Below are 24662 nucleotides of genomic sequence, written 5' to 3'. Positions count from 1 at the left end.
TATCTAATAGGTATAACTAAGTCTTCTTGATTCTGTCTCAAGTATATCTCTGTTATAGAATGAATTTTATCCTCTCCAAATTCATATGTTGAAGCCTAACCCCCAACGTGACTGTATTTGGTGATAGGGCCTTTAAGGAGGCAGTCAAGGTTAAAGGAGGTCATTAGGGTGGAGCCTAATCCAATAGGACTGGTGTCCTACTAAGAAAAGGAAGAAAAACTACAACCCTCTTTCTCCGTGTGTGAAGAGAGGGGAGACCATATGAGCACATAGTGAGAAGGTGGCCATCAGCAAGTCAGGAAGGGAAGTCTCACCAGAAACCAACCCTGATGGTACTTTGATCTTGAACTTCTAGCTTTCAAGACTGTGAGAAAATAAATTTCTGTTGTTTATGGCACCCAATCTGTAGTATTTCGTTATGGCAACACAAGCAGGCTAATGTAATCTTTCCCTGCAATTTTATTTCTCTTCATTACCCCTGCCCTGATTTGGTCCAGGCCCTTCTGTTTTCCACATCACCTCTGCAGACCTTTCTATATTCTCAAATACTGATAAAGGAATCTTTTCAAAGATCATACTTAAAAACTGTCTAGGATACAGAACCATCTACAGCATAGGACAAACTTCTGAGCTGAGCACAAGGCTCCTCTTGAACTTGATTTCACGTGCATGACTAGTGTTGTTCTCCTGTCCTCCTGCTACACACACATCCTATGCTTCAGCCTCACTGAAATTCTTATCATTGCTTAGACATCCGTGCCCCTTTTGGCCTGTACTTTTCCTCCTTCCTGAACCGCCTCTTTCCCTCCTGATCACCTTTTCATCCCATTGTCTTACCTTTCCATCTGGCACATCTATTCATCTTTCAGCCCTGGCTCAAGTGTCACCTTCTCCCTGAAGCCCCCCTTTACAGCTCCATCCTCAGTTCTCTTGGGAACATTTTGTACACCCATCTGTTTCAACACGGATCACACTGTTTTGTAAATATTTTGAGACTCTTTCCTACTAGATTGTGAGCACCTGAAAGAAAGAGACCTAGTCATCGTTGAATCTTCCTTCACGCTTATGAAACAAAGGAGGTACTGGATACATATGTTTTAAGTAAACAAAAAATCCCACGGTCCAGACAAGACACAGACACAAATTAAACAATAGAAAGCAGTAGAGGAACCACGAGTTATGAATCCGAGTATCCTGCATGGCCCCTAGCACAGTGTCTTGCATGTAGCAGACTCTCGGTAAATGTTGTTGAATTAAGTTCTAAGTGAAAAGTAGAGATAATAAGAGTTATGATCATTTAAATCTGGGAGAACTCCAGGATGGGACTTAAAACCTGGTATCCACCAATGTAACACCAACGATTCCATCTGATGCCTTCAAACTCAGTCCATATTCCTTCTCTCTACCTTGCCTCTCCTGCCTGTGAGCTCTTATTCATCTTTGTGTCTTGTATTCTTTCTCTATGTACTGGTATCTAGCCAGATGCTTTGCACATGATAGGCATCCGATAGGTATTTGTTGCATTTGGTTAAAAACAAAAGATTGTGCTGACTCTGGGTGGGATTTGAATAGGCTGCATAGAATAAAGCAGAAATCTAAATCAGGGACACAGTTAATTCTCTGTTACTACTGTAACAATTTACTGCAAATTTAGTGGCTTGGAACAACACAGATTTATCATCTTACAGTTCTAGAGGTTAGAAGTCTGAAAACAGGTTTTATAGGGCTAAAATTAAAGTGTTAATAGGGCTGTGTTCCTTCCAGAGGCTTTAGGGAGAAATCTATTTCCTTGCCCTTTCCAGTTTCTAAAGGCTGCTGCACTCCTTGGCTTGTGGCCCTGCATCACTCCGACTTCTGCTTCTGTTGTCATGTCTCCTCCTGTTATTCTGACCCTTCTGCCTCCCTCTTAGAAGAACCCTTGTGATTGCATTGAGCTACTCTGATAACCCACAATAATTTTCCCAAGACCTGTAACTTGATCACATCTGCAAAGTCCCTTTTGCCATGTAAAACAACATATTCACATGTTCTAGAGATCAGGACATGGGCATGTGGGGGAGCCATTATTATGCTTAGCACAAAGAGCAAAGCTGAAGATATACAAATGTACAACTAATGTCTAGAGATGGACCTTTCCAGCTGAAACAAAGGGTTCATAAAATATTAGAGCCAGGTAAGATAGGAAAAGTAGATTGAAGGGACATTGGGTTTTAGAGATGATATAGACCTATAGATCTGAATACCAGATTAAGTTTTGGCTTCATCTTATATAAAGTTAGAAAGCTTTGAAGGGGGTGAGCAGAGAGTTAACAATGAAAGCAGTAATATAGCAGACTCCAGAAGTCCCTAGAGTATGTAAATCTGGTGGTCAAGCAAAACTAAAACTACAAGACTGGGGACCAAAAGACCACACCAGGGTAAATACACTGCTGTTTACCATCTTATCAAGTCTCTTCTTTCTGCTGGATATTGCTTGGATCACTGTTAAAAATGATTGATGAATTATTTCCCCTTTTGAATTCTTAGTTTTTTATCTACTAGAAGTCTTCAGTCATATTATAACTCTTCTGTTTTAGAAGAGTCTGCTACAGCAGTTGGGGAATTATGTGTTTGGGGTGGAGGGGGAGGAAAAGAGAGGATGAGATATGAGTTGATTGATTTGTCCAACCGTTTGGAAGAGGTTGGGCTTCACAGGAGAGTTTCAGTGGTCTGAAAAGACAGGGATTCCTCCACTTTTTGGTTGTTACTGACAGAAACTTAATGTAGGGGCACCTGGCTGGCTCAGTTGGTAGAACATGAAACTCTTGATCTCAGGGTTGCGAAGTCAAGCCCCAAGTTGAGTGTAGGAATTACTTAAAAATAAAATCTTAAAAAAAATAAACTTAATGCAGACTAATTTGCAAAAGATAATTTACCATCTTTAAATAGCATCTATATGCTGATGACTTCCAAAATGATGCTGCCAACCTGGATCTCCAGACTCATTTATATCCAATTGCCAAGTGGCTACCTCTACTTGGATGTCCAGTCAGCAAATCAAACTCATCATGGCCAATGCCTTGTTCCTAACCTTCCCTTTCCGGCTCTCCCTCAACAAATCTACTCCTTTCTCCATTTCAGTTAATGAAGACTCCACCATCCCAGTTGCTCAGGTCAAATACTTTGGAATTTTTGGTGAATTTGGGTGAATTCTTTTATTCACTCTCCACAGTCAAACTGCCAAGCAATTCTATTGGCTCTACTTTCAAATCCATCAAGAATCTGACTATTTCTGGGGTACCTGGCTGGCTCAGTCAGTAGGGCATGCGACTCTTGATTTCAGGGTTGTGAGTTCAAGTCTCATGTTGGGCACGGAGCTTAATGTAATAAATAAATAAATAAATAAATAAATAAATAAATAAATAAATAAATAAAGTTAGAGATAACTATGCTTGTATCTATAGACAAAATGTGGCAAGGAAAAAAAAGTTTTTTTTAAAAAAGAATCTGATCATTCTTCTCCATCTGCACAGCTACCCTGGTTCAAACCACTAACATCTCTCACCTGTACTATTGTATTAGCCTCTTAACTGGTCTCCCTGCCCATGCCTCTATTCAGTTTATTTTCTTTTTTTTTTTTAATGTTTACTTATTTTTGAGAGAGAGAGAGTGAACAGGAGAGGGGCAGAGAGAGGGAGGACAGAGGACCTGAAGCAGGCTCTATGTTGACAACAGTGAGCCTGATGTGGGGCTTGAACCCACAAATCACGAGATCATGACCTGAGCCGAAGTCAGACACTCAACTGACTGAGCCACCCAGCACTCCATTCTGTTTTTTTTCAATGCAACAGCTATTGTAATCCTGTTAAAACATAAGTTAGGGGGTGCCTGGGTGGCTCAGTCAGTTAAGTGTCCAACTCTTGATCTTGGCTAAGGTCATGATCTCACAGTTTATGAGATCCAGCCCTGTGTGAGTCTCTGAGCTGACAAGTGTGGATCCTGCTTGGGATTCTCTCTCTCCCTCTCTCTCTGCCCCTCCCCTGCTCATGCACACACACACTCTCTCTCTTTCAAAATAAATAAATATTTAAAAAACCCACATAAGTTAGATAATATTATTCCTTTGCTCAAAGTCCTCCAATAGCTATCTATCCTACTTTGAGAAAAACCAGAGTCATTATGGTAGCCTACAATGGCCTGCACAGTATGATTTCTGGTTACTTTCTGACCTCATCTTTTACTCCTCTTTCTCCTGCTCATTGCACTCCAGCCACACTGGACTCCTTGCTGTTCTTCTAACACATGAGGCATAGTAGGCATTTACCATCCTCTCTGTCTGGATAATTCTTCTCCCAGATATCTACATGGCTTACTCCCTTACTTTCTTCAGATATTTCTCCAAATCCAAATGTCATCTTATTGATGAGGCCTTCTCTGACCATCCTATTGAAAATTTTAACCTTTCTTCCACCTCTATCCCTTTTTAGTTTTATTTTTATTAACACTGATCCCTAACACCTGTACATTTTACTTCTTTAGTTGTAAATTTCAAAAGGGCCAGATATATGTTCTTTTTGTTCACAGATATATCTTCAATGTATAAAACAGTATCTAATATATAATAAGCCTTTCAATCAAAATTTGTTGAATAAATAAAGGAAAAGTCAAGGTGATAACTTCAGGCATGGTTGGATTCAGGTTTTCAGCATGTTACTAGAACTATGTCTCTGTCTCTTAGCTTTGCTTTCCCCAGCAGGCGTGAGGTGTGATGGGTGATGGCATGATGGCCACCAGCAGCTCCAGATTTACATTCTAACAATCCAGTAGCCCTAATGGAGAGTATCTTTTTCCTGACTGTTCCAGTGAAAGCCTTGGAAATGAGCCTTATATTCTGGGTTTGGGTCAAGTCTAAAACAGTCTCTGACGATAGGGCAAGAAAATACTGTGGTAAGGCCTGGGTCATAGGGCCCCATGGAAAGGGGGTGAAGTTCAGCTCTATTTGGACTGAGAACAGGGGACTGGGGGTTCCCTAAGAATAAAGGGGGTGCTTATTACTTGAAGAGGAGGGATGGAAACTAGGCTAGCAGAAACAACAAATGTCCATCACATCATCAGTGATGACTGATCAGCAGACCTGGCCCAGAATAGCATTCTTCTGCACCTCCCTTTTCATGTCCAGTCAGATCAACCTCTGAACTTTTGTAGGACTCTCCCCTCCTAAATGCCTTTTCACCTGTCTCTGTCAGTTAAGGTCTTCCTCATCCCTCAGTGCCCAGTTCAAATAAGAGTCCCTGGAGATAACTCTTAACAGATGTGGTCTCTCCGTGTCCTGAGCATTCTAATTGTTTTAGCATCCTACTTCTCTTGTAGTTAGCTTTACACACTATGTCCTGTATTTTACTTATTTGTATACTTTACGAGCTCCTTGCGGGAAAGGGCCGGGTGCATTTCCCGGATGTCCAAGCAGGCGCCTCACACCTTCAGCAGCCACGGTGATTCGATTCGTACCGGGGCCGCCAGGGCGCGCTAGGCGCCAGGCGCGAGGCCGCCGGGGGGCGGGAGGCGCTGCGATTGGCAGGTACGGCCGTCAATCAGGCGCGAGGGGCGAGGGGCGGGACGCCCGGGAGGCCTGTGGGCGGGAGGCGGGCCCTGCATGAATGGGGCGCGCGGCGCGCGGGCTGCAGTCAGCGCACGGGGGGGAAGCCGGAGTCTCAGCCGGGAGTGGGTGGGAGGAAGCGAGGGGGGGTGCAGGGAAGGGAAAGAGCGCGAGGGGGCGGGGAGGGGCAGCGGCAGGAGCGGCGCGCCGAGAGCGGCGAGGCGGCGGGTGTGAGCGAGAGCGGTGGCCGCCGTACGGGTCACTTCGGTGCCGCTGTCCGCTGCGCTGCCTCCGCCCTCGCCGCGCGCCACCGCCTGCGGGACCCTGTGGAGCTCCCAGCGCCCCTCACGGGGCAGAGGAGTCGAGACTAGGGGAGCCGGCGCAGAGGGAGGAGCCGGGTCGGAGCTGCCGAGCCCAAGGCCCCCGGGCGTGGAGGTGGGGGGCTGAGGCCCCCAAGGGGGCCCCGCCGCGATGGGCAACCTGGAGAGCGCCGAGGGGGGCCCGGGCGAGCCGCCTTCAGTCTCGCTGCTGCCGCCGCCCGGCAAGATGCCGATGCCTGAGCCCTGTGAACTGGAAGAGAGGTTCGCCCTGGTGCTGGTGAGAGCTGAGCCCAGTCCCTTCCCCCTCTTACGTCTCCGAGGTCCCAGCGCCCAGGGTAGGACTTTGCCCGGGTTCCCCCATCCGGCCCACCCCTTAAGGGGGGCGCTTCCGACAGACTCAGTGCCTTCTTGGCAACCTCTGAGCAGCCGCTGGCCGCCCGACAGCCCTGTCGGGGACCTCTCGACCGCGGCCTCAACCGCTGGACACTTCGGAGGAGGGGTCCTCAGCCTGGGACCTCCCCAGGATCCACGCTTCTCCCTCCTCCCAGTCCCCTTCTCTGCAACCCTCTCACTTCTCCCCACTTCCCCGACAGCCTTCCCGGGTCCCTGGAATTCTCACTTCTAAGTCTCTGGCTGGTGCGGGGGAATTCAGAAACTTGGGGCCGGCCCCTTCCTCAGCTTAAGTCAGGGTTCTCGGACTGGGGAGACTGCCTCTCGTTAACATGGAGGCTTCCCAGGGAGTGGGTCCCACTTCTAGCCTAGACCAGATGTTTGGGGAGAGCGGGGGGGGGGGGGGGGGGGGGACGGAGAGGGGGCTGGGAGCTCTTGAAGGGGGTGGAATAAAGAGTGATGCCATTCTACTTATTTTCAGAATGGCCTGCAGGCATCCTGCAAAGTTATAGTGGATTTGCCTAAAAGGCTGAACATGTGGATAAGCCATTTCACCAGTGTATTTTTCCAATTGAAACAATACACAAACTATCCCGCCTCCCTTTTTTTCTCCTTCTTTTTATGTTAAGCCCTGGTGGCTGGTTTGTGTTCTTTGCCTGTGCTTCTTTTTAGGCTTTATGTAGGTTCCCCAAAGACCTGTGTAGATGAATTTTAAGCTGACTTTGGGAATCTCCTTTGGTGTGGGAATTGGACATTGATGTCAATGGCCCTGTGGATAGAGAGGATCTGAGCTGGTATCACTGAGATGGAGCCAGAAAATATGTTGGAGGTAAAAATGAAGTTTTGGAGAAAGAAAGTGAACTAGGTGACAGAACATTTGCTAGGAGAGGTAAACCTTTGAGAAACTTGGGGAAATAGTTCCCAGTTCCTCAAAGAACTCTCTAAAGGGGTTAATGCTGCTGTTATTGTTGGTATGGCCTGAAGGGCCGACTTTGCCTTTGCCCATGCGGAGGGAATAGTTGTGGACTTAGCAGCCTTATTGGATTACATCTGCCTTGGAATAGGGAGATTAGATCTGTTGGCATCAGTGGGACTGTCTAGAGATCCTGGCCTCTCCGATGGTGGAGAGTCTGACATTAGCCCACTGGCACCACAGCCAGCTTAGAGGCATTCCAAGGGGAAGTGGTGTTACTGGCACCTCTCGGCCCATCAGGTCTGCAGAGGGCCAGAGGGATCTGGGCCACACATCCTGTGGCCCTCTGCATTTCCCCCAGCCTCCTCAAGGGGTTGGGTGAGTCAGTGATTACTAATATGCTGTGGCCAACTCAGAGGCTGAGGAGGAGAGATTGAGATTTGGTGCCCTTGAGAACAAGAGCTCAACTGTTGGGAGAATGAGTGGGAGGGAATCTGTACTCCAGTGGGGGTGTGAACCCCCCCCCCCCCTGCCAGTGAGCTGGCAGGAGGTAGTTACAGAAGTTGGAGAGAAAGGGATGGTTTGAGGTGGACTGGGTGGGGAGCTGCCTTAGATAGGGGCTGCCAGGCTACCTGCCAGGTTGTAAGAGCTCAGAACCAGAGTCAGTCATGTCCTCACTGGAGCTTGGTTGACAAGTTTGTTTAGTTAGTTGGCAAATTGATGGCTTAATATCTACAAAATGCACATGGTGTCTTGATTACTAACCAGAGCACCCAAAGAGCACAGGTCAAGCCAGAGACAGGACCACCCACTTGCAAGTTATACTATCTGTATAAAGTTTCGATTTGTTTCGTCTTGGCTTTTGTTTTGGTCTTGTTTCTGTGTGCCTGAGCTGCTGCTGTTGGGGGGTTGGGACAGGGCAGGCCAGGGCTAGTTAGCTGTCTTATGGGAGGAGGGGATTTTACCTCACTTTTCCAACACAGGAAAATCATGCTTTCTTGGGAATTTGAGTTCTTCTCTGGGGGCACTTAGAGAACTCTCTTTCCTCTGCTTCTGAAACATGCCCTTTTTTACTATCCTTCTTTCTACTATCCTACTGTTTGGGAACAGTACTGGCTGTTGGATACTTGAACCTAGAGCAAGCTCAGGTGTATTTCTTGAATAGTCAGGAGAAGCATATTGTAGTAGAAAAAGCAAGGGCTGTCTTAGTAACTGTCTTCACCTCTCTGAGCCTCATTTGTAAATTTTATAGATTTCCTTATCTAGAAAATGGAGTAATAATCTCTGTCCTGGTAGGTTTATGAGAATTAGATGAACCATGTATATAAGGCCCTTGGTACCCAGTAGGTACTCAATATAGATTAGCTTTTTTTTCTTGATTGTGAGTCAGACAAGTTGCTGCTTTCTTACTTTTTTCTTTCCTAGATTGTTAGCATCACTATGATTGATTTGGTTTATGAAAAAGCTATTTGGGAGTTTGTTGAAGTGTCTTGGTTAAGCGTATGGATGGATTTTCAAATCAAAGTAGGCTGAAATACTGGCCTCTCCACAGTCTCTAGTTAGAAAAGCGTTTGGACTTAAGCAAGTTGCTTAATATCTTTGAGTCCCAGTTTCTTATAAATGGAGATAATAAGAGTAATTGCCACATGAAGTTGCTTTGTGCATATAATGAAACGGGAAGTCAAGTACTTAGATAGCAGAGTCTGGCATCTACTATATGCTCAGTAAGTGGTAGCTTTTAAATTTGTAGCTCCCAGCAGTGACTCAGATCTGAGATCACTGGTATTCCCAAAAAGGATTTTAAGTTTAGAAATCTGATGAAACCAATTACCCTGTTCTGTGTAGCTAGACTCAGGATATGCCTTCTGCTGTCAGATGGAGGGCTTCCCCCAATTCCACTGTATCTGTGGAAACGTATCTGTGGAAACTCCCCCCTGAAAAGAACACTGGCTGGGAAAGTTGTATCATTGTGAGTCAAGACCACAGGCTCCCAGCTTTCTGGTGTAGACACATGATCTGACCCACAGCCTGTCAGCCGAGGTTGGAGAGCTCAAGGTCTGAGGCCATGAGGTGATTTGTTCAGGACATTGATGGCAAGAGTCCTAACCCAGCCCAGTGCCCTAATGCAAGGCTTCCCTACTGCTACGCTGGGATACTAATTCCCTTATCCCTGGGAGCAGCTGAGGTCCCTGATTGGTCACCTCTGATTGGGATTAGTTCTACCATTTATCCCATGTGCTGTACAAATAGTATTATTTTCTAGGTGTGCCCTAATATGAAAAATGGTTGTGAGTCTGTGTTATGCTGTTTCTTTGGGTTCCTTCCTTACCCACCCTGTCTGAACAGCAGCTCCTATTGAGTACTGACAAGTTTAGGGATGCTGCAGCTATTGGAGCTTCTCTATTAATACCAGAATGAGAACCTATCTCTGGTCTGATAAAGCCATAGTCTGTATTTTGGTCCCAACTAGATCACTACCCAAGCTCAGTTTCGCACAAATTAGTATTCTGGCCAGTACTGGCCTTTGCTTAGATAGAGACGGGAGGCAGAGGGCTTTAAGAGCTTTGGAAGGATAGCCGTCTGCCCTTGTGTTTGTACCCTCATTTTTCTCTTTGCTGACTTATTACAAACTTGAAACAGAGTCCAAAGGTTCTGACGCCAGAAAAAACCCTGGATATCCCTTAGGAGGAGGCTCTCAGGGCCTAAGGGTGGGGTTGTATGACAGAGCCTGTCCCTACCATGGGTCCTCCTCTCACATTTCCCTGGTGATGACTGATGGCTTGGGGTTTTGCTGTAAGTGTAGCATTGATGTGGGAGCTAAGCTAAGCTGGGTGCTAGTTGTCTAAGAGGCTTCGAGGGCCTCCTTTGACACAGAAAGGGGCTGGGAAAAACTTGGACTAAATATCAAGTTCCAAATGGCCATGGTGGAAATTTTTTTCCCAGCCCTGGGGATTGTGGTGAATTAGTTTGGGCTGGAATAGGACATGGGGGAGGGAAAGGACCCTTGACAGCAGCTGGTCAGAGGAACCCCTTGCTCAGAGACCCCACTGAGAAGACCTTAGGAGCCTCATTCCCTTGACCTTCCCATATGACCCTGCCTTAGACTGGGAGAAGTGTGTGGGGTGGGGGCATAGGACTGACGGAGTGGACTTCTTGTCATTTGGGAATGTTTTCTTTGCTCAGAGGGAGTTTCAGCTTTTTTTCTTTTTTCTCTTAAAGTAGTACTCATTCCCTGAGAAAAGTATGGGTGATTTAGAAAGGAGAAAAGATTAGAGATTTATATTGAAGAAAAACATCCACATTTTCTCTAGTTCCTTTACCAAATGGAGCCAATGCGTTTTAAAACTTTTCATATTTTTCTCTGCATACGGTTTTGTACAGTGTTGTAATATTGCTATGTATATATTTTTAATCCAGTCTGGAGTGGTGTTTTGTTTGTTTGTTTTGGGGGGGGGGAGTTGGCTTTGTTATTTCACTAGTTTTCCCAAGCTAGTCATTGTAAACATTTTTAAATGCTTATACAGTGGTGCCTCAAGTGAATGTACCATTGTGTACTTAACTGTTCTATTGTTGGACATTTAAGTTGTTTGCTTCTGTTTGCCATCATAAACAATGCTGTGATGAACATCTTGGTGTACAAAACCTTTTCAATATTTAGAGTTTTCCTTAGGATAGAAATCCAAAATTGAACTCGCTAGGTGGTAGGATATAAAATTTTTCAGGTCCTAAGTACATATTGCCAAATGTTTTTTAGAAAGGGGGTAATGCATGTGAGTATCCTCAAAGGGAGGGAGGAAGATTGAGAAAAGCTTCTTTTCTCCTGATTATGACAATAATACATGTTTGTTAAGCAAATTTAGAAGTTAAAAACATAACAAGTATAAACTGTGTAGAAAAGAATAAAGAAAAGAATTAAGGGGCACCTGAGTGGCTCAGTCGGTTAAGTGTCCAACTTCGGCTCAGGTCATGATCTCACAGTCTGTGAGTTCGGACCCTGCGACGGGCTCTGTGCTGACAGCTCAGAGCCCGGAGCCTGCTTCGGATTCTGTGTCTCCCTCGCTCTCTGCCCCTCCCCCACTCACACTCTGTCTCTGTCTCTCAAAAATGAATAAATGTTAAAAAAAATTTTTTTTAATAAAAAAAATTAAAATCACCTGTAATCTCACCATCTACTATTAACATTGTGATGTACTTATATATATTTTAACAATTGGGATTATACTATGAAAATTGTTTTGTGAACTGATTTTTATTTTACTATCTTAGGCATTTTCTCCTTTGTTTAAACATTCTTTAGTATTAATAATTTCATGGCTGGATAGTGTTCCATAGTACAGTACTTTCTTACTGCTTTATCTTATATTTCGCTTTTTTGCTACTATAAATAACACCGTGAAGACTATCCTGTGCATAAATATTTGTGTGCATCTCTGATTATTTAGGATAAATTGCTAGAAGTGTAATTATTGGGTCAAAGGGAATATGCTTTTTAAGGTCCTTTGAGAAATATGCTGCTAAAAAGTTGTACTAGTTAGCTTTTTCACTGATAGCGTGCATCTCTCCCTTTCTTTGTAAGCTAAACATTACTGGATGTTTAATATTTTTAAAACTTTGCCAATTTCATTCATGAGAAATGGTGTCTTGTTTTACTTTGCATTTTTCTTTCAACATTTCGTCATAAGTGTTTTGGCCATCTTTTTGTGACCTTTGCTCTCTGTTGGGGATTTATTACATATACATATTTCTATGTAATAAATGTATACATTTCCACATTTTTATTATATAACTTTTACACATATGAAAGAGCATATTATGTAACATTAAAATAATAAAAAAAATGGACACTGGTGTATCTACTGTGGAATTCTTGGAACTGCTTCCTGTCCCTTAATTTCTTCTCCCTGCTATTTTATCTGGGACGAAGAAACCCTTAGCTCGGGACTTGTTGGGTCTGGTACAAGTCTGCAGCTGGGACGGTCCAGGTGGCAGGCACACCAGTGTTTCAGAGCTCTGTCTGTGGGGAAACAACCGCTACAGCTGGTGAGAACAGGAACTGGTCATGGTGGAAATAGCTAATCTTCAGTGAAGTGAAAAAAGAAGCCAAGGTGGAAAGGAAATGAGACCACAGATCCTCCCCTGCCCCTGAGGTCGCCTGGGAAGGCTGGTTGGAGCCAGGGCCCTGGTTCTGTGGTCAAGACCAGAGTTCCGCCCCAGAACTGACTGCGGCGGGCCCCGGGGACAGCAGCACTGGCTGCCTGAAGTCGGTGTGTTAACTGGTCGGCCAGGCTGGTCACCTCCTTTCTGGGGAGGCATTTTTCCCAAGTCTGAGCTGAGCTGAAGCAGTGCCAGGGAAAGGCCGGGGGTTCATTCCAGTTCGGAAATGCACTTCAGAGAAGAGGAAGGACCTTTTCCTTTGAAGATAAGAGAGGGTGCTGTCTCCACACAGCCCTCCCACCCCAAGCTCTTTGCTGGGTACTTTAGGGCTCCCCCTTTGGATAGCACCAGTTGGGAATTTAAGGGGTTTTTGTCATCCATGAAGAAGTGTGTTGCAGAATAGAGATGAGATGAACAGCTAGAATTCCTGGGTTCCCAGTTCCAGTCTCTCTTTTGCCTCCCTCAGCAAAGCCACATCTTTGTATGTTGTTTTCCTTCCACAAGGGAGAATGAATCACCCAAGAAAGATGTGGCGCTGTCAAGCTGCCTCTCTGTCCTTGAGATACTCTGGTTTTCTTTCCCTCCCACCCTGCTCTCTACTCTTTTTATCTTTCAGAATCCTCCTCTTTCCAGATTCTCTCACCTTTTCTGTCTTTCATCCCCTCGCAACAAAGTTGTGGGTTGGGAGTTTCTGTGTGGGGTAGGAGAGGAACTGGATAGGGGTTTTTGGAAGTACCTTTCCCCTCACCCCCAGATTTACTAATTTGCATATTTCTCTCAGTTTATTAAGTACTCTGAGATCCTTAACGTGTTGCAAATAATGTTCAGCACCACAAAGGGCTGGCAGAATTATTTACATGATGAATTTTGCCAGTAGAGGAAGGGTTTAGGCTGTTTATAATGTGATGGCTCAGTTCTTGTCCTTATCTCTTCCTCCTATCCCCTCCTCATCTCTTACCACCTTCCCAACCCCATCCAGAGTTGGGCTGGTAGCCTTGCCTCTGGTTCCCTAGAAGCATTAACAGAGCTGGTATACTCTTTTTTCCCTACTTGCTCATCGACCCAAGTCTAGACTAGAGAATGCCATACCCTCCTCCAGTCGCCCAGTGCTTCTTGAAGTAGGAGCTAGGGATGAGCCTTGTGTTTGGTACTTCATGAGATGGTTATCTTGTTTTAAGAACTGCTTACCTGAAGCTTAAAGTAGAGTTAGTTTCTGCTCAGTTTTTACAGGCTTCCTAGCAGGGAGCTGGGAAGCCAATCCCTAGATCTTCCCAAGTGTTTCTCATGAAACTTTTTAAAAAGCATCTATTCTGGGTGGAAGTAGCTGGTTTGAGACTTTTGCTGGCTCTTGCTGATTATTGGAAAGGAAGAGCATCAGTTTTGGAATCAGAAAACTTTTTGTTTTTCAAGTTTTTATTTAAATTCCAGTCACTTAACATACGGTGTGGAGTCAGAAGACATAGGTTCTGATCCCACTTTATTTATTTTTTAAATGTTTATTTATTTTGAGAGAGAGGGAGTGCACTTGCATGCATGCAGAGTGGGGGAGAGCAGAGAGAGAGAGACAGAGAGAATCCCAAGCAGTCAGCACTGTCAGCACAGAGCCTGACTCTGGGCTTGATCCCATGAACTGTGAGATCATGACCTGAACCAAGATCAAGAGTTGGACGCTTAACCAACTGAGTCACCCAGGCACCCCTCTGATCCTACTTTATAGCTTTTTTCCCTCAGCTGAATGACCTGAAGCTGAAAGCCTATAACATTTCTGAGCAAATTTCATTCTTTATGAAATGGGTAATGATAATACCTACCTGACAGGGTTTGATGGATATTTACAGTAGAAAACATAGTAAAAATACTTTGTAACCTATAACGGTTCTACCAGGAAATGTTTGTGTCATATACATTGCCCACTACACCAACTTATGTTCCCAATAAATAAAAGTGGTTGTCAAGTGTGGGAGGTGTGATCCCAGAAGGGAGTTTTTGGAAACAAGTGGGGATATTTTGGTTATCACACTAACTGGGTGGTGCTATTGGCACTTAGTGCCTGAGGGTCAGGGATGGTAACTATCCTACAGTGTTTGGGTCAGTCAAGCACAGTAAAGAATGATCCTGTCCACATGCTGATAGCACCCCCACTGAGAATCCTCATCTACTAATCTGTACCTCCATTGCCTTGTGTCTCACTTGGGGATGAAGCTTCAGGTGCAGCGAAAGTGAAGACACAACCATAGTTTTTGGTACTTTCTTGATTTTCCCTGTTATGCCCTCAGGCAAGAAGTGGACTTCTTTTGTAACTTCTGTCTTTAGGTTTAAGGCCTGATTCCCTGATGCCCTCTGTGCTTTGGGCCCTACCCTAAAACTTACCAAGGAGCAGTGTGGGGTATGCATACTCCACTGCTGACCTTTACCCACCCCAGATAGCTCCTTAAGCCAGGGTAAAAATTCTTTTAGGTTGGGAATATGTATGAGAGATCTTTCAGCAATGCTTCTGAATCTTTTGGGTAACAGGCCCTGTTTCGAATCTGATTAGACGTGTGACCCCTGGTTCTCCCTGCCCTAATGCATATGTGCACACACAATATTTTGGGGGGTTAAAGCTTATTCTTGGATCTGCTTAGGAATCTCTGGCTTTGAGCCTAGAGTAATGGGAAGGTAGAGCTGAGTGAGTACAAGATACAAGTACTCTTGATGTTTTGTAAGGAGAAGCCCTGGTTATCAGGTCAGATGAAATGACGTCTCTTGGTGGTGGTTCCAAACAAGAGAGCTTGATCAAACTTGGCTGACTCCCATTCAGAGGGAGATATTCTGGCCCCTGGACATTTTGACTTAATTTTGATTAAGGACACTGTGTGGTGGGGTCTTCCCTTTTGAGCTATACCCTCAACCTCCAGGAACATCTAGGTAGGGATGACAGGATGTACTTTGATAAACCAGGGGAACCAGTGGCATCCTTGCAGGGAGACCCAAAGGTTAGCTCATATCCTGTGTTTGGAGGTAGTGCCATATAGGCCTAAATTCTCTGGGAATATCCAGGCAGTCGGCTTCCCAGGGTGTGCCTGAGAGGGAACTGTGAACAACCAGTCTCTAGCAGTTAAATCCTCTTGCTTTCTACCTTACAACAGCTATTGCTACTGCTACTACTAAAAGACTTTTAAATGACCTGTATGTTTTTTGGCTGCTTGGAATATTTCATAGTAAAATCTCTGAAGAAAAATTCAGATCTTTTAGGGGCCTTATTATGAAAAAAAGTTTTTTTTTTAAGACAGCATTAAAAACATTTTCTTCTGGGTAGAGTCTCCCATCTCATCCTCATAGGAATAGATCAGTTTCTGGTTTCCACCAAATGCCTCAATTTAACTTGCCTAGGTTAAGGAAAGAGAATTAACATTTGTTGGGTATATGCCACATGTTCTACATGCGTTATGTCAGTTAACTTGTCAACAACTCTGTGGGGCATTTATTTCACTTCTATTTTACAGGTGATGAAACCAAGGCTCAGAGCAGTTAACTAACCTGGAGAAGGTCTCTACTTAAATGTCATTTACTTAGAGAGGCCTTCAGCAAAAATTTTTAGTTAGTTTTTTTGTTGTTGTTGTTCATGTTGAAAGGACTGCTAGAAATACAACTTTTAAAAAATGCTTAATCTTTGATTGTATACATAGATTTGTTTAACGCATAGAAACATGTCTGGAAGGATACAAATAGAGCTAAGAAGAGTGGTTATCTCTGGGATGGAAGGGGGAACCCTATTGGAAGGAACAGGAAAGTCAAAGGGAATTTAATTTACCTTTATCTACAGTGTTTACATTTTTTACAAGGAGAATGTACTTATGTGTTACTTATGTAATTAAAAGTTCAAGGAAAGGAAAAAAAATTCTTAATCTCACTAGAAGTCAAGAAAATGAACATTTAAAATATACACTTTATGCTAATCATCTAGCAAAATTTTAGAGATTGATAATGTCTGTGGTTGTCTTTAATAGTACAATAATACACTATTAATGGTAGGGTAACTTAGTAGAGGCATTTTAGAGGGCATTTTATAGTGTCTATCAATTTCAAATGTGCATACCCTTTAACCAGGCCATCTTCTAGGAAACCATCCTACAGAACTGTTTACACATGTACATGCAGGTACATGTAAAGAATCCTCAGGGCTGCATTGTTTAACAGTAAAAAACCGGGAACAACCCAATGGTCTATTTTGTGGTCAAATCTGTTTCTCTTCCATTCACCTAGTTACTTAAGACAAATGCTGGGAGTCATCCTTAATTTTTTCCTTCTCCCTTTCCCATACCCTATCAGCAAGCCCTGCTGATTCCATTTCTAAAAATATGGCTCAGATCTACCCATTCTCTCTATCTCTACTGCCACTGCCTCAGTCCAAGCAATATCAGCTCTTACTTGTATCATCAACCAATTGGCCTCCCAACTTCCCCTATTGCCCCTTTCTCCATCCCCCTATTCATTCTTCATAAAGCAGCCAAATTTAAAGTCTAAATCACATAGCATCTTTCCGCTGCTTAAAACCTTTAATGGCTTCCTTTTGTACAATAGAAAAAAAGCAAACTTCTGGCATTGGCCCTTAAGATTTGTACATTGTTTGGTCCTGCTGACCTCTTTGACCTCACTCACCCTCCTGTTTACCAAGCTCCATGTTAGCCTTCTTTCATTTCAGTACAAGCTCCTTTCTGTCTCAGGGCCTTTGCACAAGCTGTTTCCTCTTCTGGAATCCCTCTGGATCTCCAAATGAATTGATCCAGCATATACTTCAGGTCTCAGTTAAAAAACAAAAATACCGCCTATTAAAAAAAAAAAGCCACCTCTCAGAGAGGCTTCCTTCACTTATTATCCTCTATCTTAGCGTCTTACTAATTTTTTGTATTGTTTTTTTATTTTTAAATTATTTGTTGATTACTTTTTATTATCTGTCTCCTGAGCCTGTTGACTCCATGAGGGTGGAGACTTTATGTATGCTTATCACTGTACAGCCAAATAACTGGCCCTGGGTAGGCACTCAGTACATGGCTGTGGCTGATGGGAATCTCCAAGCTGTGTGTGTTTGTGTGTAAATATAATCATCTAAAAGAGCAATTAAAAGAAGACTGCGTATAATGCTTTATAAGTCGCATATGTTTATATGTAAACATATAGAAAAAAGGCCTGGAAGAGTCAACACCAGACTGTCAATTGTGGTGACCCTTGGAGGGGAATGGATAGAGTTGGAGGCTGAACAGTGACTTATTTTTTATTCTGTAAGCTTTTGATTTGATTGAAAAAAAAATTTTTTTTATAATATGTACTTGTGCATTTATTCCTTCTCTGAGGCAAAAGGGGGAAAAATAGGGGAGGAGTACTCAACTTTTATTGCAAAGTAGAAAGTTCCTCCTTCTTATTCTCTGCACTAAGGCAAAAGAAGAGCGGAAGAGAAAGGACACCAGTGGGGTCAGCAACTGGCCGCACCCCATTCCCTGCCCTGTGCTGAGCTGGCACTAGTTTTTAGAGTAGAAAGCATCCAGGAGATGCTCTTCTGCCCTGAGGCTGTATTTTAAATTCTTTAATGCCATCATGATCTTGGTCCCTAGATGTAGCCAGCTTGTGTATTTTTAGCCTCTTTTATTTCTAGGACAGTGAAAGCTGCAGCTCCAGCCTTAGCAGAGCTGTAGCAGGTGAAATCCGCAAAGAGAATAAATGTGAGCCCTGGACTTCACTGCAGCTAAGTTTCTCAAAGTCAAGTCAGTTTAGCAGCCCTGACCCCCAGGGAAGCCACATTCTCTAGATTCTTGTCTCCCAGGAATACAGATAGCTAATCATGTTCATAGCTAACATTTCCTGAGTGCTGATGGGGTGCCAGGCACGGTGCAAAGCTCTCCACACATCATCTCATTTAGTCATCACAATTGTATGAAATAGTTATTATTATCTCCATTTTATAGGTGAGGAAGCTGAGGACCAGGGAGGCTCACTTAGGATCACACAGTTAGTAAGTGATAAAGTCAGGATTTGAATCCAAGCAGTCTGACTCCAAGCCCATGTTCTAAACTATGGTTTTCTTCTCTTTCCAGAGTCAGCCCCTTGTCCTCAGTGCTGCTTTGGAGGGGATTGTGTAGATTAAGGCAGAATATAAGGGAAATTCCAGAACAAGTTTTCCTCTGCTAAGAGGTGTGGTGGGAAGATTTGGACTTGGGAATCAGCTAGACTTATCCCACCAGGACATGGGCTATTCAAGTGTTTGGTTTTGGTTTTCGTTTTTGGGGGGATTTTTGCTTTGTTTTTTACTCACTATGTGCCAGAGATATCATTGGGTATACGCTGGTGGTGAAAAAACAAGTATCACCTCTGCCTTTGTGGAATTTAGAGGGAAAGACAGATATTAAGCAAATAAATACTTAATTGCAAATTATGATAATGTGCTTAGAGGCAAAGAACAAGTCGTTAGGAGAGTGCATAACAAAGACTCCCCCTAAATGAAAGCCAAAAATGACGTTGGAAGTTTAGGAGAGATTTTCTGCTTTCGTTTCATTTTTCTGCCTTTCTTGACTTATTAAGAAAATGTGTCTTGGGTGCCTGCTATAAACATAGCACTTTCCTGAGTACTTCAGAGAATTCCAAAGAAATAGAAGACAATGATCACTATCCAAGTTGGAGAGACAAAATATATACTTAGAACTGTACTTTGAATAAGTGTGTGTCATCAGATTGTCTACAAGACTCTTTGTGTACCTCAGTCTTATCCATAACATGTGCATCTGGTCACATCCATTTGTGAAGGCCAAACGAGATCGTGAGGTGATGGGGTCACACAGTTACAAGTACAGAAGGATTGGAGAGTTAGGGAAGGATCGGTGTGGCAGAGGATTGCTAACCAGGCAGTACTCTAAGAAGGACAGGGACTTCCAGTCAGGTCAAAAGGTGACAGGTGTGGATCAGGAGTTAGGAGGCTGTTCTAGGCCAGAGCAGATGGGAGGAGATTAAAGAGATTAAAGAGGAAGAACGAGGCAGCCATGTGAGGGGCAGCCAGGAGCTCTGCTGCTGGGACAGAGGAGCCTAGTTACAGACAGAGGCTGAGCTTGGATCAGGATGGATGATGGGCAGTTCGCAGAGTTTTGTCGGAAGAGTCCCTGATTGGTGGAAAAGGCTGTGGAGGCCTTCTTGCCTAGGCTTTCAGTGGGGAATAGAGATTAGTTGGTAAGTGGTTCATAGCCATCCATGGGTTTGCTCTTTAAACTGAACGATTGAAATATAGGAGAAATGAATGGTGACTCAGTCCTTATAGGTTACAAAATCAGAATAATTTCATGTAACTATCACTGGATAGAGGATGATCCATATGTTACCCCTGAACTGCAGAAGTCCAAAAATTTAGAAGATTCCATTTCTAGTCACCAGGGTTTGGGCATTCTTTCCTTTGCCAAATCTCTCTTACCTTCTTTTAGTATGAAATCTTATCTTGCACTAAATAATTTATATTATTAACAATGTCTTGTTCACAGTAAGTGCTCAATAAATGTAGCTCATTGTATAGTAACAGTATCTAGTGTTTGTGAGCCGCTTTCTACCTCTTAGTGTTTTCTTGCACACTATTGGGGTGGAAGGTAGAAGGATGGTACCATACCCTCTTCCAGCTAGTCATCCAGGCCAGATGCCTGGGAGTCACTCTAGGCTACTGTTCCTCTCACCTTCTCTCCATATGTACTGCCGGGCCATAGTTGGTCCTCATCAGTTACCTGGTCTGTTGTAACAGATTCCTTAGTGGTCTCTCAACCCCAGTCTTGCAGACCTACCTGCACTGACCCCTCACATAGCCATATGTAAAGACCTCGGGGAAGGGTTTTCTAGGAAGAGAGAACAATCTATGCAAAACCAGAGAGTGGGAAACAGTTCTGCACAGTTGAGGACCTGCAGGGACATCAGATTGGTTTACAAGAATGCTGGAGAGAGGTGAGCAGGGCCTAGGTCACGGGGGACCTTGTCAGCCTTGGTAAGGAGTTTGGATATCAATTGTAGAGGGAGTGACCTGATCTGCTTTATAATGTTAAGAGTTCACTATGGCTGTTGTGTGGAGAGTCCCGGAATCTGGCTCCCCTCTGGGCAGTGTGGTGGCCTGAGTGATACCAGGCTCCTCACTCGACTTTGCCCAGCAGAGTGATCATGCCCTCTGTCCTTTCAGGTTTGACTGGTGCCCAGTCCTCACTCCTATACCCGCCCTCAGGCCAGAAAGGGCAGTGCCTGTGCTAAGCTGGCCTCGGTGTTTGGCGTGCCTGCCAGTGGCCTGAGCCTATAATTTGGCGGGTTGGCTGGTTACAAAAATAAAAAGTGCGACCTATAACTAAAGCTGAGTGGATTCAGTAAAGAGGGAGCTTTTAATTTGCAGAGGTCCTGGGCTGTATTTAAGTGGAGGAGAAATGTGTCTCCTCCCTAAGAGCTGCTCCATTTTCTCCCTTTAGTACCTGCTCTGGGGAGGGTTGGGGTTTGGGGGTCTGGGGGGTGAGCTGTGCAAAAGTTTAGGGGGATATTTGGAAGGGATGTAAGTGTCCAACAACAGGTTTGATGGGGCTTCCTGCAAAGGCAATATTATTCAGTCTTCTTATGTAGCCCACTGGGATAGAAGTAGAGTTTTTAAACGATTTATTTGTTTATTCATTCATTCATTCAGTCAGTCAGTCAGTCATTCAACAAAGTTTATTGAGTGCTCTGTATCTTAGACACTAGGATACCATAGTAAATGAAAGAGACAAACTTGCCTGGCAGAGTTCATGCTGTTGGGGTGAACAATAAACAAATGTATAGGTATGCAGTGTAATGTTAGGTAGCAGTAAGTGCCATGGAGAAAAAGAAGGTAAGAAGAGTTATAGGGGCAATATTTTAGATAAGGTGGCAAGGCACTTTTGGGGGATAAGGAATAAGGGAAAGTGAAGGACTACTTTCTGTAGACTCTGGATCCCAGCTCCTGAGGGAGTGTGTCTCAAGAAGGGGGCTCCCTCTGGCAGCACAGCGAGTCTGGACAAGGGTCAGATTAGCATTCATCTGGAGGCACAGCTAGTTCCTAGCCCCAGGTGGGTCCCTGTCAGAGCCTGTGGTCGTCTCTTTCCCCAATCCACTTGTCAGAGCGGTTTGCAGGGCTGGGCAGGGTCTTCACTGATTGTAAATAGTTACTTATCTTTCAAGGGCTCCTCAGGTCTGATTCTCAAGATTTCCTCAAGTCATTCTGTGTGTTCTTAGCCAATGGAAGAATAAGAAATCTGACCTAGGAAACTGCAGGGAGTTCAGGGATTCCTTTTGCCTGCTCAGCCAGGCCTTTTGCAAGAGCTTTTGGGCTCAATGAATCTGGATTTGAACCCTGGTTCTGCCAGTTATTATCTCTGTGACCTTGGGCCAGGGCCTTAACTTCCTTGAGCCTTAGTTTCTTTATATAATCAGGATAATAATACTTAACTTCTAGGGATTTTGTGAGGATTAAATAACATATATAAAGGATCCAGGGCAGTGTCTGGGATACTGGGTGCTTAATAAATTTTAAGTAGAAATATTTTAAGACCACTAACCTCATAAAGTAAGGGATTTAGTATTAAGGAGCCCAATAATAATATTCAAGAAGTATGAATTATTGTTGATGGGTAGGGATTGGTTTTATGTACCTCAAGTGGTAAAATCACTAAACTGCCCACCACGCGGTAGCCACCTTGCTTTACCACTTGACGACGTTGGCCTTGTCATGACCTATCCAAAGGCTTTAGGATCTCTAGGAACTGGCATAGCCCTTGACCTGCCCTTTAGCACATTTCATTTCTTATACAGCCATGGAAGGATCAGACATTAAGAGCCTTCTGGACTGGGGCATTTAGCAAGGCCAGAACAGTTAGCATAAGCCTGCCCAGGTCCAGACGTGTGCTCCTGGGACAGTACTGAACCCTGGGGTGGTAGGGGCCACTCTTATGTGGGTTCATTTGTAGATTGTAGATCACATACTCCCCTCCCCTCAGTGGCAGCCTTAGAGTGAGGCCCATACAGTGTTCTAGAATGGATGGATGAGAGCTAACTGGGGAAGAGTGTCTTTGTTTAAACCTTCTGTGTCCAGAATATGCTTGAGCCCCTTACTTTGGACAGGCTTCTTGTTTGTGGTTGTGGTTATTTTGTTTTTACTCACTGCTCAGCGGAATCAGCATCACACAAGCACTCATTATCCTCAGGCCCTGGCAGTCAGGGCACTTGGTGAATCCCTTGTAAAGTGCTCACGTCTGCAGATTATTTTCCAATGCATCTGGCATGAGTTCCAGAATGATGGTCCAATAGCAGCTATTACTCGCTCCCTTTGGGTTGGCTAATTACTGCTGGCATCATGGGTGACTAAGGAAGTAAGAATCTGTGCTTTTACGGGACAACTGGTCCTGGTGAGCTCCCAAGGCATTTACTTGTCATTTCACCAGAATATTCTTGTTAAAAGTTTTGAGCATAAGCTCAGGAGGTGTGAGGGGTAGCCAGCTAGACAGTGTCTAGTGGCATTTGGCTTCTCCATTGATTCTTTCCAAGAATTGTAAAGAAATCATCTAGGACCTGTTGCTGCAGATGCCCAGGGAAATATCAAGATGGTGTCATAACATTATAAAAATACTACCAGCTGCTTCCGATTGTCTTGGAAGCAAGAGGGCAGGCAGCTTAGTCCATCCTTATTCTGTGGCAAGGCAGGCAAAGATTCCCGTCAGTGCTCTGGAGGCCTCTGAGGCTGTGAACTGAGAATGGTTAAGGTGTCATCTTCCCTGCCCGGAGAGGGGAGAAGGACACAATGCTAGTCCTCAGAGATTTGCTGAGTGCAGCCTAGCCTCCATTCACTCAGTAAGCATTTATTGAGCACTTAAAATTATGTTAAGTGTTAAGAAAAGTAAAGATGACTAAGACCATGTCTGCCCCCAGGAGTTCAGTCTAGAGGGGGAGACAAACACACTAAACATATAATTGCAGTATACGGCTTGGGAAGTGCAATGGTATAGATAATGCAGGAGCATCTGGGGAGCACAGAGGAGAGGTGGGGCTCAGGGAATGCTGCCTGTGGGAGGAAATCTATGCTGGCTAAAGGGATAATTAGGAGTTGGAGAGAAGTGTAGGAGAGAAAGCATTCTAGGTAGAGGAGACAGCATGAACAGAGGCACCATAGTGAGGCAGAGCAGATAGGTTGAGAATCCTCATGCAGCCACTTGAAGTCATTGAATTGTAAGGTGTCGGGCAGAGTGGTGGGAAAGAAGACAAGAGTCGTAAGGAGGTTTTGAATGCCGTGCGGAAGGGACTATACTTCCTACTTTTTGTACAGAGTGGCATGGTCAGATTTTGAGTTGTGGGTAGGTCAGTCTGGCAGCCATGGGTGGGAATCAGAATTGGAGGTGGGCCGCCGAGTGGGAGGCCTTGGTAGTGGAGTGATGGCTGTGGGTCTGAACCAGGGCTGGTATGTGTGATGGAGACTGTGGGACAGACTCGATAGATAGTTACCAAAATTAAATTTGGGGGACTTGGGGTGCCTGGGTGGCTCAGTTGGTTGAGTGTCTGACTCTTGATTTTGGCCCAGGTCATGATCTTAGGGTTGTGGGATCAAGCCCCAGGTCAGGCTCTGTGTTGGGCATGGTGCCTGCTTGAGATTCTCTCCCTCCCTCTCTCCCTACCCACCCCCCCGCAAATTGAGGGGACTTGACAATTGATTAGATTTGACATTGGGAAGATGGAGATGAGGGACAAGGGAGGAATTCAGGATGACACCGGGTTTCTAGCTTGCTAGGTTAGCTAGATGGAGGTTCCACTGGTTAAGAACATAGGAGAGAAAATAACATAGAAGGAAAAGTGATAAGGCCAGTGTGAGACACATGAAGTTGAAGAGCCTGTGGAAGTCCAGGTGGAATGTCTAATGGACTGTTGGAGATTTAAAGCTGAAACTCAAAGGAGAAGTCTAGGATGGAAATAAGTATTTGACAGTCATCTGTGTCTACTGGTCAAGTAAAATTGGGCCTGAAACATTTTCATGCCTTTCTCTGTATCCCCACAGACAGCACAGCCCTTTAAGTGACTGGGAGGGACAACAACTAGGACATATTCACTATCACAAGGAGAGGACAGACTCGCTAGGAAGAGTGGTTAGTTGAAGGGGCCAAAAATAGAGATTTGTGGTAGAAATCAGACCTCAGGTTTGCACACTACTGGTTTAACCTGAGGAAGTCAGGAGACAATGGGGAAGTGATTTGAGATAAGGTGGAACACTAAAGTCAGCTTAGCAAAATCTCCAGAAAGTTAGAGGAATTGTTCCAGATCACTCAGCAGGGTG

The 24662-nt window shown here is 44.4% G+C and overlaps 1 protein-coding gene across 5 annotated transcripts in view; it reads left to right on the top strand.

Annotated features, from left to right (window-relative positions):
* The first annotated feature begins 5744 nt into the window (after positions 1–5744).
* Positions 5745–24662, top strand: part of FMNL3 (formin like 3) — a 53995-nt gene continuing 35077 nt past the window's right edge. For 2 of the 5 annotated variants that reach the window (XM_043563810.1, XM_043563807.1), the window contains exon 1: positions 5772–6172. In XM_043563810.1, the coding sequence (XP_043419745.1) occupies positions 6047–6172 (126 nt within the window). In that variant the 5' untranslated portion in view covers positions 5772–6046. Of the gene's footprint in view, positions 6173–24662 lie in introns of all 5 variants that reach the window. The other 3 variants (XM_043563806.1, XM_043563808.1, XM_043563809.1) reach the window with 3 other exon arrangements.

Source organism: Prionailurus bengalensis, chromosome B4, assembly GCF_016509475.1.
Source record: "Prionailurus bengalensis isolate Pbe53 chromosome B4, Fcat_Pben_1.1_paternal_pri, whole genome shotgun sequence".
Lineage (NCBI taxonomy): Eukaryota > Metazoa > Chordata > Mammalia > Carnivora > Felidae > Prionailurus > Prionailurus bengalensis.
The sequence above is the reverse complement of the archived record's forward strand: the minus strand, read 5'-3'. Positions and strand labels throughout refer to the sequence as shown.